The 13,584-nt window shown below is 32.9% G+C and overlaps 3 protein-coding genes across 3 annotated transcripts in view; all 3 read right to left on the bottom strand.

Moving 5' to 3' along the window:
- Nucleotides 1-110: 110 nt before the first annotated feature.
- On the bottom strand, nucleotides 111-977 carry LOC140960362 (uncharacterized; the record flags this gene model as incomplete). The annotated part of the gene is made up of 1 exon (XM_073418611.1): nucleotides 111-977. A coding segment is annotated over one exon (606 nt), but the record flags the coding sequence as incomplete, so codon positions are not given.
- Nucleotides 978-3,423: 2,446 nt separating this feature from the next.
- On the bottom strand, nucleotides 3,424-4,849 carry LOC140958362 (plasma membrane-associated cation-binding protein 1). The gene is made up of 4 exons (XM_073415777.1): nucleotides 4,580-4,849; nucleotides 4,409-4,498; nucleotides 3,996-4,080; nucleotides 3,424-3,897 (listed from the first exon to the last, which is right to left on the bottom strand). Exons 1-4 carry the CDS (start codon nucleotides 4,685-4,687, stop codon nucleotides 3,575-3,577), a joined length of 606 nt encoding a protein of 201 aa, XP_073271878.1. The 5' UTR covers nucleotides 4,688-4,849; the 3' UTR covers nucleotides 3,424-3,574.
- A 2,321-nt stretch (nucleotides 4,850-7,170) lies between these two features.
- LOC140958403 (DNA replication licensing factor MCM6-like) overlaps nucleotides 7,171-13,584 on the bottom strand; it is an 11,648-nt gene continuing 5,234 nt past the window's right edge. The window contains exons 3-17 of the mRNA XM_073415837.1: nucleotides 11,589-11,698; nucleotides 10,878-11,071; nucleotides 10,600-10,795; nucleotides 10,365-10,439; nucleotides 9,973-10,202; nucleotides 9,778-9,892; nucleotides 9,524-9,598; nucleotides 9,264-9,404; nucleotides 8,924-9,127; nucleotides 8,677-8,838; nucleotides 8,554-8,609; nucleotides 8,305-8,456; nucleotides 8,091-8,216; nucleotides 7,744-7,874; nucleotides 7,171-7,475 (exon numbers count right to left, since the gene is read on the bottom strand). Of these exons, the coding sequence (XP_073271938.1) occupies nucleotides 7,344-7,475; nucleotides 7,744-7,874; nucleotides 8,091-8,216; nucleotides 8,305-8,456; nucleotides 8,554-8,609; nucleotides 8,677-8,838; nucleotides 8,924-9,127; nucleotides 9,264-9,404; nucleotides 9,524-9,598; nucleotides 9,778-9,892; nucleotides 9,973-10,202; nucleotides 10,365-10,439; nucleotides 10,600-10,795; nucleotides 10,878-11,071; nucleotides 11,589-11,698 (2,099 nt within the window). The 3' untranslated portion in view covers nucleotides 7,171-7,343. The remainder of the gene's footprint in view (nucleotides 7,476-7,743; nucleotides 7,875-8,090; nucleotides 8,217-8,304; nucleotides 8,457-8,553; nucleotides 8,610-8,676; nucleotides 8,839-8,923; nucleotides 9,128-9,263; nucleotides 9,405-9,523; nucleotides 9,599-9,777; nucleotides 9,893-9,972; nucleotides 10,203-10,364; nucleotides 10,440-10,599; nucleotides 10,796-10,877; nucleotides 11,072-11,588; nucleotides 11,699-13,584) is intronic.

Here is a 13,584-nt window from a genome sequence, read left to right as displayed (position 1 = left end):
TTAACTGTTTAGCAACTAGAGTGTCTAGTCATTATTCTGTATGTGAGTTATGTATATATATAAGCACGTGTGTTTGTAAATATAGATGACGTGAAAATAACGAGTTTATAAAAAAAATGGAAGATTGCGTGGGTGTGATACCCAGACTCCACCACTTAGACTCCGTTGTTGATTTTGATAAGAATCAATCGAAAGGCCCTAAAAACCAGCTGCTTCACCAGTGAGCTAATTGGTTGATTTAGCTCACAGACGTAAAACATGTGATCTATCTCAACCTTGCTTGCACAACCCGGCCAAGCAAACAAAATGTTCCAGCTTGTAAGTACGTTCAAGTAGAGATACGTGTATTGGGATCTTTGAGTTCTGACTTCTCATGCCTTTTGTGCTTCTAAAAATGCATTAAATTCCTCTCTGACTTTGAGGGTGCGCGGTGTGATGCAAGAACTCAGCGAAGCCGGATAGATTGTAGGAGATGATGCAGAAAAATGAACTTGGCGACATGAATTAGACATAGATTCACTGTGCAACAGTCTGGATGCAGATGATGCACCTGAATTAACAGTCTTGTTGGTCGTACTGCTATTCTTGAGACCCCCTTTTTTACCCGTGGTATTGTTTTTGTTGTTTTTATGGAACACAAAACCAGTTGCGATGGGGAGCTCAGCACCGTTAACATTACTGCAGCGCATTAGCTCCATCGGCAGATCAAAAAACAGATTTGAAGCACTGTCTCCGTCATCTTCATTGTTCATTATAATGGCCGATGATCTCCACGACCAACATTCGAATTTCTCAAGAGAAACTCTCTGGGACACCTCTACAAGCCCCTCATTGACTCCCATGTGATCAACTGGATGCGGAATATCCTCTCTTGACCTCACCGGTTTTGCATTCTTTCCGAATCCTGGTAGGAACAAGCAAAGTGCTCCACAATTGAACCTGTCGTCTTGGTCACACGGAACCGATTCCAAAGTTCTGAATTACCATACCATGATGCATAAGATGAGGGAAGAAAAGAAATTAGTGGGTGCCATGTACGCTGTTTCATGTTTTGTCTTTCGACTTGTCCTACAACAACTTGAGAGTTGTTCTCACGTCGTAGAATTCTTCTATATAATTTTTTAAGTTGATTTGCATTGTATTGATGTGCATGGAAATCTGTTACCATTAAATTTACACAAAAACTCCGTCAGTAAGCCGGTCTCTCCTTCTATATTCGTGATATATGTATTCATACCAGTAATAAGCAATGATATTTTTTCACATAAAAATTAATATTTTTCATGGACTAGATCAGATAAGAGATTCGTGTAACAAAATTGATAAGTGGGGTTATTGATTTTTTTTTTTTTTTTAGAAAAAATTATGCTAGTAGAAGAATTTTTAAAAAAAATTTAATTTGTTGAAGCAAGATTAAAACCCAAATATGAAATTAAAGAATAAATCATGGAGAAACCATCGCAATACTTCATTAAGTTTCTGCAACTTGCCGTTTTAATTTATCAATATAAAGTGTTGAAATTATGGTTAGAGCAAGCAAAAATAAAAATTCAAAAAATTAATTTAGTGATTGCCAAATCATTTTTTTATTTATATAGTAAAATTTATTTTGGCAGATAAATACGACAAATTATTATATGAATTATTGTAAATAACTTAATTGGTACATGAATATTTATAAATTGACAAATTGGTACATGATCAAGCTAAAAAAAATATGTACCTGATTGAATTTATTAATGATAATTAGACTTAAAAAACAATTTCAGATAAGAATAAAATTGACTTTTTAGTTTAATAATTTGTGTACAATTAATTCATATGCCAAATTTTCAATTTATAATAATTTCGTGTACCAAAATGAATTTTACTCTATTTTTATATATTATATATTAGAGGAAGGGGTTGACATAATTTTCTGCACTAATACAATTATCGCTAGTCGATGGGCCCGAATTATGTGTAATTTAATCACAAATTTCTTTTGATTTAATTTAAATCTACATTTTAATCAGGTTAATTTTTCGAATATTTATATTCAAACCCAAGATTTTGGCTATGGGCATCGAATTTCTTGATTCTTGAAATTATTTGTGTTGATTTTATTTTATTTTTTTAAATACCAACATCAGTAAATTAATATACATCAGCAATTAGCAAATTACACTTCATCAAATACCTATTATTTTATATAACCACTAATCAATCATGTCAAGGTGTCATCTAACTAATTATTCACGCAACTCCCCAATCTGTCCCACTTGGTGGATGGTCATGTAAGACGAGTTTGTCGTATATAATTTGTTTAATATGATTTATTTGATTAACTTGATTTATATGTTATTATGTTAATTTAATAGTTTATTCAGTGTATATTGAAAGCAGTGACGTCGAGTTCGATTGTTATATAAAATAAAATAAAATTTAAGTTGACAAAATAAGAGGTATCTTAAGTACGTAAAAAAAAAAAAAAGCAATTGAAAAATCTCATATTTTTATTAAACTTTTATTATTTTATAATCTTTCCATGTAAAATACATATATTTGTTTGTTTGTTTGTTTTTCATACATGTTAAGAAAATTATTTGAAAAACAAAGTTATGTACATATTTATTATTTTATCCATATTTAATTCATGTGCGTTTTCGAAATTTAGTTGAAATATATATTAGTAAAACAAAGAAAAAATTTAACTAAATCTAGAAACTAAAAAATATATTTGAGACAATTAAAAAAAAGAAATTAATATTATATAATTGAGACGGATGTGAGCAAAAAGTTTGTTCTCTTGTTATAGAAATCATGGAATGGAAAGAACTTGGATATTAAAATTATTAGTCAAACTTTCAAGTTCGTACGTAACACCTATATATTTAATATTTGAGTCGATATATTCCGAAATCAAACTGGTAGAATGGAACATATATCATTATTCAAAAATTTAAATAATACGGTTTCAACAATTTTGTTTTATTTATTTACATCAGATATATTAATTTTCACTTTAAATATAGATCGAATTGACTCATTTCACAAAAATATATCTATAAAATTAACCCACAAAAAAACTTATTCTTGTCATTAATATGAGATATGTCTCTTTTGAGATGGTTACAAGAATTTTTATAGAAAAATAACTTTATCGATATTCACAATAAAAAATAAGAGATTATAATCAAAATTCCTTTTTTTGACGCAACAAATATTTGTATTCTCAAATCATATAAAAGGAGTTAAGATTTATTGTGAAAATTCCATTTTCTCTGCCATTAATCTTTTCTCTAGAAGAAAAAAATAAAAAAATAGTAATCTTACCAAATTGATTCGTGAAAACCTCTAATAGTTTTTGTGGTAATATGTGGACCTGTTGAAAATTGAAGAAATGATTAAGATTCAATGAATCAAGATAATCATGAAATAAAATTAAAAGAAATGATGTACTTTTGTTTTAATTCAAAAACCACTTAATGCACACAAAATTACAACTTTAGACAACGATACAGGTAACAAAGAATAACAAAAAAAAGTCATATTGGTAATTTTACACATGATGATGCCACGTGCGCCCCCCTCCTCAACACGCTTTTGCCGTCGCCACTTCTTCAACCTTGGGTGGCTCGGCCTCAGCCACATGTGGTGGCGGTTCGACCTTCTCGACCTCGGGCGGCGGCGCTTTCTCCTCCGGGACAGCAGCTTCCGTCACAATCTCCTTCTCTTTTACTTCAGTACTGGTAGACGCTTCTTCTTGGGGTTTCTCAGCAGCCGTCTCCACTTCTTTCTTCTCCTCCGTCACTACAAACTTAGAGACTTTCTCGAACACGAAAAAGATTGGACCTGGTAAATTTCCAGGGCCGACTTTGGTGGCTGCTTCGCTCACTGGTTTGCTTCCAGGGAATTCTTTGGGAAAAAAGAATAATAACAATTCAATGATTATAAAAAAAATTTAACATAAACCCTTATCAAATCCAACCACATATATATATGTTGATGCATACCAATCTTAGTGAGTTCATCAAGAAATTTCTGAACTGCTGCTGAGTGCTTCTTCAGACCAGACTCCTTTGGCTCCTTCACCAAAGTCTGTTATTTTTTCAGATATATATTAATTAATCAGTAGAGATTCATGATTGAAACTTGGATCTTTAGCAACTTCTACTTAAACAACGCAATTGATTTTTTTTCTGAATTAAAATATTCTATTTATCTAAATTAAATATTGAAAATAATCTACTTTTAAAAAGGTTGGATTTACAGTCATCTTCTCCGGTAAATATAAAACTGAAAACCCCCATCTTGAATAACCTTAAACAAGAAAGTAATAAACTCAGTCACAATAATATATAAATAAATAAATATATATATATATATATATTAAACAATAATCCCACAAGATTGGATATACGGTTACCTTGATTTCAACTGAGCAAGCTTCATAGATTTCAACTACCTTAGGTTGAAGCTCAGTCTTGTTATCTTCAAAGGTTTTCGAGTATTCCTCCTGTACAATTCATGTTCAGTATATATATATATATAAATGTACGTACACGTATGCTTATGTATATGTACGTATATTATATACCTTAGACTCATCGAAAGACTTGCAAGCTTCGGCGGCGGCGGTCTTCTTGGGGTTCTCGAAAACTTTCTTGATCTTTGGAAGAACCTTGGATTTCCAGTAATTCACCATCTTCTTCTTCTTTCTTCAGATATTAGTACTTAACAATAATTTCAGGGAAAAAAAAGTGAGGGAGTACGAAATTTTTGGGAGGAAGGAATAATTTGGTGGAAATAATGATAGAGCTTGCACAGTAGGTTTCATAAATAAATATATGAAAATCAATCATGAATATCCATCCATCCATTGCCCGAAATTAAAAATACACATATATATGGCTTAGGAGGCGTCTCGGCAACAGCCACACACACATTATATATATATATATATATATATATATAGTTTTGATACGTTGTACACCTATATGAGTACTGATGAGGTGTCATTCACCTATTGAATGTGATGAAATATAAAAAATTATGTATCCAATAAGTGAGTGACACATTATCGGTGTACGATAGATGTGTAGTATATCAAAAGTATATATATATATAGAAATTAGAAATGATAAAGTTTTATCTGAATTTGGTGAGAATAAGAAACATGGAAGGTAAAAAATGTCATCAATGACAGCTGGCAATAAGCTGATTGAAAGGTGGCAACGACAATTAGAGGGACCTAGTGTCTTTCCTACCTCACGTGGCCACGCTGGTTTCTCAATATTTCAAAATATCTTTTTTTTTGTGAGATAAATAAAAATAATATTTCCACGACTCCGATTTTAAAATTAAATTCTTGTCCAATCATCAATTTTTTTAAATAAATTAATAAATCGATTGAAAATCTTATTGAATAATCAGTAAATTAAGATGGTTAAATAACTAAGTAATTTATTTATCGTGTATAAGCAATTCGTATATAATTAATTTTTAGGCCAAATGTGAATGTTATGGAATATATTTGTTATAATGCATGTGGATATCAATAATTGAGTGTAGCATATGATCATGTAGAGAAAAATGTAAGACAAATATAAAAAACAATATGTTAGTTTATATTATATCAAATTCTTATGTTTGAGACGAAATTTCGAGTTTAAAATTCATTTACAACAATTTTTTTTTCCAATTAAAAAAATGTAATTTATCTAGAAAATATTATTTCAAAAGAAAATATTTACTTATTTATGAGATGGATATATATATATTATATCAATCAAACTATATTCCACTCATATATATATATATATATATCAATCAAATTATATTCCACTCATTTATTTACATGGAATATTGTGAGATATTTCCTCTGACGTGTTAGATTTATTGGTTGTTACTTTCCTGATTTGGTGCGAACATGTTTTTTTTTTTTAACAGATAAAATGTAATTCCAATTTCCATCTGAGATCAACTTTGTGAATTTGCTTTGAAACCCATCAACTGTCAATGTTTTACAAACAAGCCCCTCTATGTTAAAGACTCGAGCATCTACATCACAGTTCACATCCCACCTACCAACCCATTAATTATGTTAATTTTATACAAAATAAATAATAATTTTTGTCTCCCAAAAACTTACTGAATCTATTTTCGTGATAAAACCATGTAAACTTTAAAATTATGAATATGTTTTTAATTTTAGTATATTTATTAAATTTGGAGAGCTGAAAACGACTGACCGCAGTTGTCTGAATTAATAACAAGTTCAATTTTCGTATGTATTCAATAATATCTGTACATTAATAATATATGTATGTGCATGGGTTTCCAAAAAAGAGTTAAGGGGCCAGTATGCAAATTCACGTAGAAGGTGAACTCATTTTGAAATTTAGCTACGGAGCACATGGCTTGTATACCAACGGAAAATACCAAACAACTAGGCGACAGGGAGCAATAATTTCTTAGGAGACTGGGGACTCCCCGTGCATTCCAAATTTTAATTCCCATTTCAGATGTAAATTTTTTCAAAAACTAAAATTTACTTTAAAACATAAATTAAACATTTAGTTTAACTTTTTTAATGGGTTCATTCCATTCATTCCAAGTGGAAAAGAAGTATATAAAAAAATTAAAATAGTCTCTTAAAACCATGTATGTTTACAATCAGAAGCTGGAGTTTCCTAATGTATTTATTTCCATTTTGAATACCTATGGTTTTAAAAAGCTATTGGATTTTGTGATCTTTGGCTACCATTCATGATCGATCGACTTCTATTAAATTTTTCCTAGAGCTTATTATTTTAATACTATTTCGCAAACATGTTGAACGTCTTAATTAACGGATACCTCAAGCTTGTGAAAAGAGTCGCTCCTAGTTTTTGAAACAAACAAAGCATCCGTAACTAAGAAAGATGAGTAAGAGAGTTGATTTCAATAAGAACATCAGTCTCAATCGTCCACTAGAAATAAGAAAACTTTACAATAGATGTTAAGTCATTTTATCCGTTACAAAGGGTCCTTTTTTTTGGCAAATGGGCCCTATTTATCTTTTTATTTTCAATTGTACATTTGTTGCAGGTTACTGCCAGATTTCCTAGTTGGTATGTAACTAAATATTTACTCCAGTACTAGGAAATTCTGAGTGTCATCAGTCTACTAATGCAGATATACAATTCAATTTTCTTAAATATCTTTATTTAGTGTCATTACATAAATATTTATGATTTCAATGTCGGACTCCCTAAACAACTCCAAGCCCAAACGACCATGACTCGATCATACCAAGAATAGCAAAACTAATGTACAACAAACTCAAACTAAAAGCAATATAAAGAACAGATACGTACGATTTAATCAAGAGAATGATTTGGAGCCACGTCTAATATCCTATCATTTCTTGATGGAGCTCTCGCGGTCTCACCCTCTTCCGCTTGTCTCCCATCATCTACAACTACCAAATAGCCTTCTCTTCGTATCAAACTCTGCATCATACCCAATAATCGAATCAGCATCATATTTGAGACGAGAAGCCCCAAATTAATCACATGTCTCGTAACATAACATGCGACACATATTCAACCAGCTTATTGTATTTGTATACATGGCAACATTCACTTCTGCTACATAGACTAAAGTTCACGTACCATTAGTAGAATACATGGCAATTATCACTTGGGTTCAGATTTTACCGGCAAAACAGTCGGTTAATAAAGAAATATTGTAATAAACTTCAATTTGGTGATTTTGTACCTCAATAATGGCTTTCACTTTTGTTAGTTCGGCAGCTGCCTCTTCCATGGAGCTATAATTATTTTTCTCATTCTGCTGATCAACATACCACTTAATCAAATCTATCTGCTTCATTCCAGCCAATCCTGTCCCTGCAATCACAAGTGCACAAACATGTATGTTCGCATCAAACTCCATAAGAATATAGAAGCCTTCAACATAATAAGAAACGGTTATATTTTTCCTCCTCATATTCCTTATCCCTTAATTTTTTCACCCTTCTTGAGCCGTTCTATAGACGAGAAACAAAATTCCATTTTTCATCTTTTTCAATATATGTAGCATCTTAAGTCATTATTGACAACCACCTTGTTGTGTTATTGTCTCTTCGTGTTGCCTGAGTCTCATTATGAGTGCATGGGTTACTCTCTGAAAATATTCATCACTTATTACTAGTTTCTTTCCTTGCTTGCTAGCAGTCCCTGCTCCATTTTCTGCACAACAAAGATGCCAGTGATATAGAGGGCATACATCTTCAGAAAATGTGAGAAGAAATAATATTTTGCACGACTCTTTGCTGACCCCTATTTTCAGATTCAGGCTGAGCTGTTTCACTGGATGAATGGCTTTGGCCTCGACTAGAAACGTGACTTCCGTCATCGTTACCATCATTGTCATGAATCTCATGATTCTCTTCCTGAAACTCTGATAGACCAATTTCACTTGATTCCACGCTGTAATTCAATCAAACGAACAATAATAACATCAATCTTAGTTGAACGTGTGATAACTAAGGTATTTGTCTTTCACGAAATGTATTTGACCACTCACTTGATTATTGACGTCTTTAGCAGTCTCACAGCAAGGCGTACATGGCGGGGATGCACCTAACCACAAAGACAAGTCATGGCAAAGAAATTCAGACAACTTATAATTTGTAAGTCATTTGTATACCTCAGTATCTAGATGACTTCGTGCAATTGCCTCTGATAGCCTTATTAGCGCCTCCAGTTGCCTCACGGTCATCCGATAAGCAACTCTACTACCAGGAGCCGCGTCACCTCTGCGAAGAGAGACATAGGATTCCACCAAGCATTGTCTAGCTTCAGAAGTTAGCTGCATGATAATATAACCTGACATGTTGTTATAAACTTATCTTGAATTTAAAAATTACATTTATGCCATGCTGGAAAGAACCAACCTTTGGTTTCAGAGTCTTTGCATATGACATGTAGCGTTTCAGTTGTCCGGTGGTAAATGGGGGAGCAAGTGCATCTTCATGCTTTTGATGAACTCTCACGATATGATGAGCGATGCGGAAATCAGTTTGGTCATCAGGGTCATCAATCATAACATATACGAGGTCGAACCTCGAAAGAATTGCAGGAGGAAGAGCCACATTGTACTACAGGAGTATATAATAGAAGCATTACTCACAAAATAAGGCGTTTCAAAATTCATTTGCCCAGACTTTCCAAAAAGGTCATGATTTTTCCACACTGGTGTTTTATTCAAATGGCAAGACAATAATGAACGCTCACCTTCAAGGGTTTAGTCTTATCATATCGCCCCCCTGTAGGATTGGCAGCAGCTAAAATTGAAGTTCTAGCATTCAGCGTTGCTTGAATTCCAGCTTTAGTTATGCTTATTGTCTGCTGCTCCATAGCTTCATGTATGGCAACCTTAAGGTATGTGAATGAGATACAACCGCATTATGTTAATCCAGATTGTGCATGTGAGCACCTGTCTAAACTATTTTTTTAGCAGAGGAAGGGGAAAAAAACGACGAAGTTACAATTACCTGATCTCTGACATCCATTTTGTCGAATTCGTCAATACAACAGATGCCATTGTCAGCAAGCATTAGTGCCCCAGCCTGAAAGAAATCAACAGATGGTATATTAACACAGGGGCATAATATAAGTAAGACACATGTGAGGAAGTTTTGCTGCTCGAGGTGCAAGTTTAGTTTTCACTTTCAAGAGAACCTCACATCAGAGTCCGAAGCTCTCAAATGAATCATTCATCAGAAAACCTGAAGAAAAAAATTATTACCTCAATGCAGAATTCACCAGTCTCTGGTTCCTTGGCCACTGTCGCGGTAAGCCCAGCAGCAGATGAGGACTTTCCTGAAGTGTAGACAGACCTTGCAACTAGACCTGAGGCATACCTAAGGTCGGTGGAACAGTAAAACATAAAAACAACTTTGAATTCATGAGATGGTATAACAAATATCAAATGGCGTCATACTTGAGAAACTGAGACTTCGCACAGCTGGGGTCACCCACAATACAAACATTAATGTCTCCTCTTATGTTGATGCCTTCATGTGTAAACTTATGGATACCACCCAAAACCATAAGCAGGATGGCTCGCTTGATATCTTGGTGACCGAACACTGTTGGTGCAATGCTGTCAACAAGCTTATGAAAGAAGTCAGGTGTGTTTCTCATACTGCGTATCTCACTCAAGTCTTCTGCCTGTCCAACCAATAGAACCATGGGGGAAAAAGCATATTTAAAATGAGGAGATCAAAACTTAACAGAAACAGGCTTTATAAAAGTTTCGAAGGGGAATTAATAAAATATGAAGAAAAAATAAAAAATTCGAAAAAAAAAACACTGGCTGATTAGGGAACCCACCGTGTATTGCTTACTATCAGCCTCATCAGAGTCCCTTCTATTTCTGATGTCATCATCTCTTTGGTCATCACAAATCTTGGAGGAAAAAGAAAATCATTTATAAAGAAGTAAAAAATTAAGAGTTGAAATATGCAGTTTAATGACCTTATGTAGAATTTTACACGTTTGAAGCTTTTCAAAGAGTGTTCAGTCAATATCATGTAATAAAATGCACAACATCAAAGGGATTACACACATGAACTGAGTTTGCTATGAAGGCGAGACGGTAAGAAAGGTCTCTCACACCCAAAGCTCGAAGTCCTTTAGCACCTTCTTGACCAGAATTTACATTCTTACGCTGAGATCCTTCTCTGTGAAACTCAGCTCTCTCTCCTGGAGAAGCTAATGCTAGAACGTCAGGTAGAACTACCACAGTGCCAGTGAATACAACCCTATAATGTTAAAGCATCACATGAGAAGTTTTTCACTAGTCCATTAAAACAAGCATTGATAATGCAAATAAATGATTCTCACTTGTCACCAGCCCTAGCTTGTTCAACAATATCATGACGTAGAATGACATCCAGTGATCTGGGAAGGGAGCCAGCAGGTATTTCCTGGGAGGTCTCCTGCATTCGAACCCTCTGCCAGTCTGCAAACTTACTCTCTTGTCTCAACAACGCCCACTTTGATCTGTTATGACAAGTTGCATTCATGCAGATAATTGGCTGCGCAAGATCAGAGGTATTCAGAGACAAATGAAGTTGATAGAGATGATTCAATGATCAGTTAAAGGTGGAACCAATAAGAATATCAATAGTAAACATGGGAACACAACATTTTCGTCCCAGAAACATGTCGTATCAGTTTCATTCTTTGTTACAGCAAAGAAAACTATAAATGTCTTTGATAAACTCAGTGGTACGTAGCAGCCAAGTCCAAGGAAAAGAAATAGGTCTCAACAGTTTCTCTGACAAAATTTTAAATTACAATACACACTCGGATTAGATAAACAATTATTTGAATTTTGAAGTCTCAGGACTCTGGAGAACCAGTATTTGAAACTCATTATTCATTACAAGGGAATTAATTTGAATTACGGTTCTGGTAAATGGCTCATCCTTTCTTGCCTCAATTCTTAAACTTGGATGTGCTCCAGAAGCTGGTAAACAGAATCTCGGCTTAACTATCAATTTAACTATAGAAGCAGACCCAGCAACAGATTAGAGGGAGAATTATGCAAACCTCGGTGTACTTGAATTGTTGTTCAACATTCTTAACGACATTTCCACAGTCCAAACATTTGAAAGTGCCCTGAAGAAGCTCGGGCCTAACCTCACTGGTCCGAGTGACTATGCTGTAAGAAAAACGTGACACATGTTAAAGAAGAAGCGTGTACAAATTGATATTGACGACGGCCAAGAAAATTTAGATGCGTACACGATTCTCCTTCTGAATCTCGGCTCCCGATACATTCATCGATGGTATGAAAAAACGCCTATAAATAGAGACGATTGAGGTCCCTAAGCACACACATCTCAGAAAAAATATACACCATCTTCGGATAACGTGAAGTGCTTAGAAGGCTTCAATCATAAGGAATTCAGAGAAATCAAAAAATTTTAATGGCCGGAGGTAATTCTCGATCCGCTTCCGCATATTATATATCATGTTTATATATACGTAAAAACATGATTTTGATAAAAATTCCTAATATTTGGTATCAGAGCAATGATACCTCAGCCTTGAAAATTTTGTTTTCATTTTCTGAAAATTTGCTATCAGGGAAAGTTTTACGTAAAACTTGAAGTTGAAAATTGGATAAAATGATATTAAGAAACTTACCTGAGAATTTTGTTCTCGGTTGCACCTTAAATTTCTTCTTTGAAATCTTGAAAAATGAAATTAGGATTTTTGAGAAGAAAACCTCCGAGATGAGAAGTTGCAGAAGAATGGTTTGAAGATGAATTAAAAACATGCAAGTCTCGGCAATTGCATTCGAATGAAATAAATTGCATTCAATTGCTGCAGTGTAATAATTGAATGAAAGGACATTCACATGCAATTCATAATTCAATCCGTTGATTTTTCTTCAAATAAACAAATATCAAAAACTGTGGGCCCCACCCATTTGGACAATTGATTGCAATTGTCGATTAAATTTTTTTTTTAAAAAAAAATAATAATAATAAAAATTAATTAATTATTTATTTATTTATTAATACTACTAATAAATAAATAAATCATTAATTAATTAATGTGTTATTAAGTTATATGTATAATTCGGTATACATATAGCATTTGATTAAATAATGTACACATTAAAATAAAGTTCGATGTAATTTCTAATAAAAATTTAGAAATTATTTTTTTGCATGTTAGATATAATGTCAAAAATTATCGATAAGTGTTTGATGTGTATATGCAAATTTAATATTATGTTTGCATTTATTTTTTAAGTTTTTTAAATACAAATTGTATTGAAAAATATTTTGGTACATAAATATTCACATTGTGTTCATATTAAAAGTTTATAATTTGAAATGAACATATCAAGTAAAATGTGAATATAATATTTAAAATAAAATATTTCAGATGTTCACAAATGAACAAATAATCCTCACTTTATCATTACTCTGATAAAAGAGAAAAACTGATGAGGAGCCCACATTTTCACGTAAATGTGATCCTCACTTTATCACTACTCTGATTAAAGAGAAAAACTGATGGAGAACATATTTGTTCATATTAAGTAAAAATGTGAATATAAAGTTATTTAATGAAAAATTTTGGCTTATAAAGATTCACATAAATGTGGATAATTAAGTTAAATAATAATTATAAGGTGACATGAGAAAACATGATCTGGGGGAGTTCTTCATAGATCGGTTTAAACTGCCTTGACTAGCCACTGGTCTCCCTGAAGAATGTTGCTCTGACTAGGAGTTAGGTATTTAAAGGGCCTTAGCACTACCTATCTTTCCTGGGAGCACTCTTGGAAAATGTTGATTATGTTACTAAATAATTATTATATAAAGTATTAAAGTAAAGCCAAAATTTTGTCCAATTTTGTCCGGTGAACCGTATAATTTTAAATAATTGAGGAATAGCCACAGCATCCTTAATTATGGAAAATTATGCATTAAGTGGATTTGGATCACATAATGGACATCAATTGTAATTAATTATATAAACATAATAAATTTTACCCCACAGGGATTTTTATTATATTTATATAACT

The sequence above is a fragment of the Primulina huaijiensis genome, chromosome 15 (assembly GCF_012295235.1).
Source record: "Primulina huaijiensis isolate GDHJ02 chromosome 15, ASM1229523v2, whole genome shotgun sequence".
In the NCBI taxonomy this organism is placed as follows: domain Eukaryota; kingdom Viridiplantae; phylum Streptophyta; class Magnoliopsida; order Lamiales; family Gesneriaceae; genus Primulina; species Primulina huaijiensis.
The sequence above is the reverse complement of the archived record's forward strand: the minus strand, read 5'-3'. Positions and strand labels throughout refer to the sequence as shown.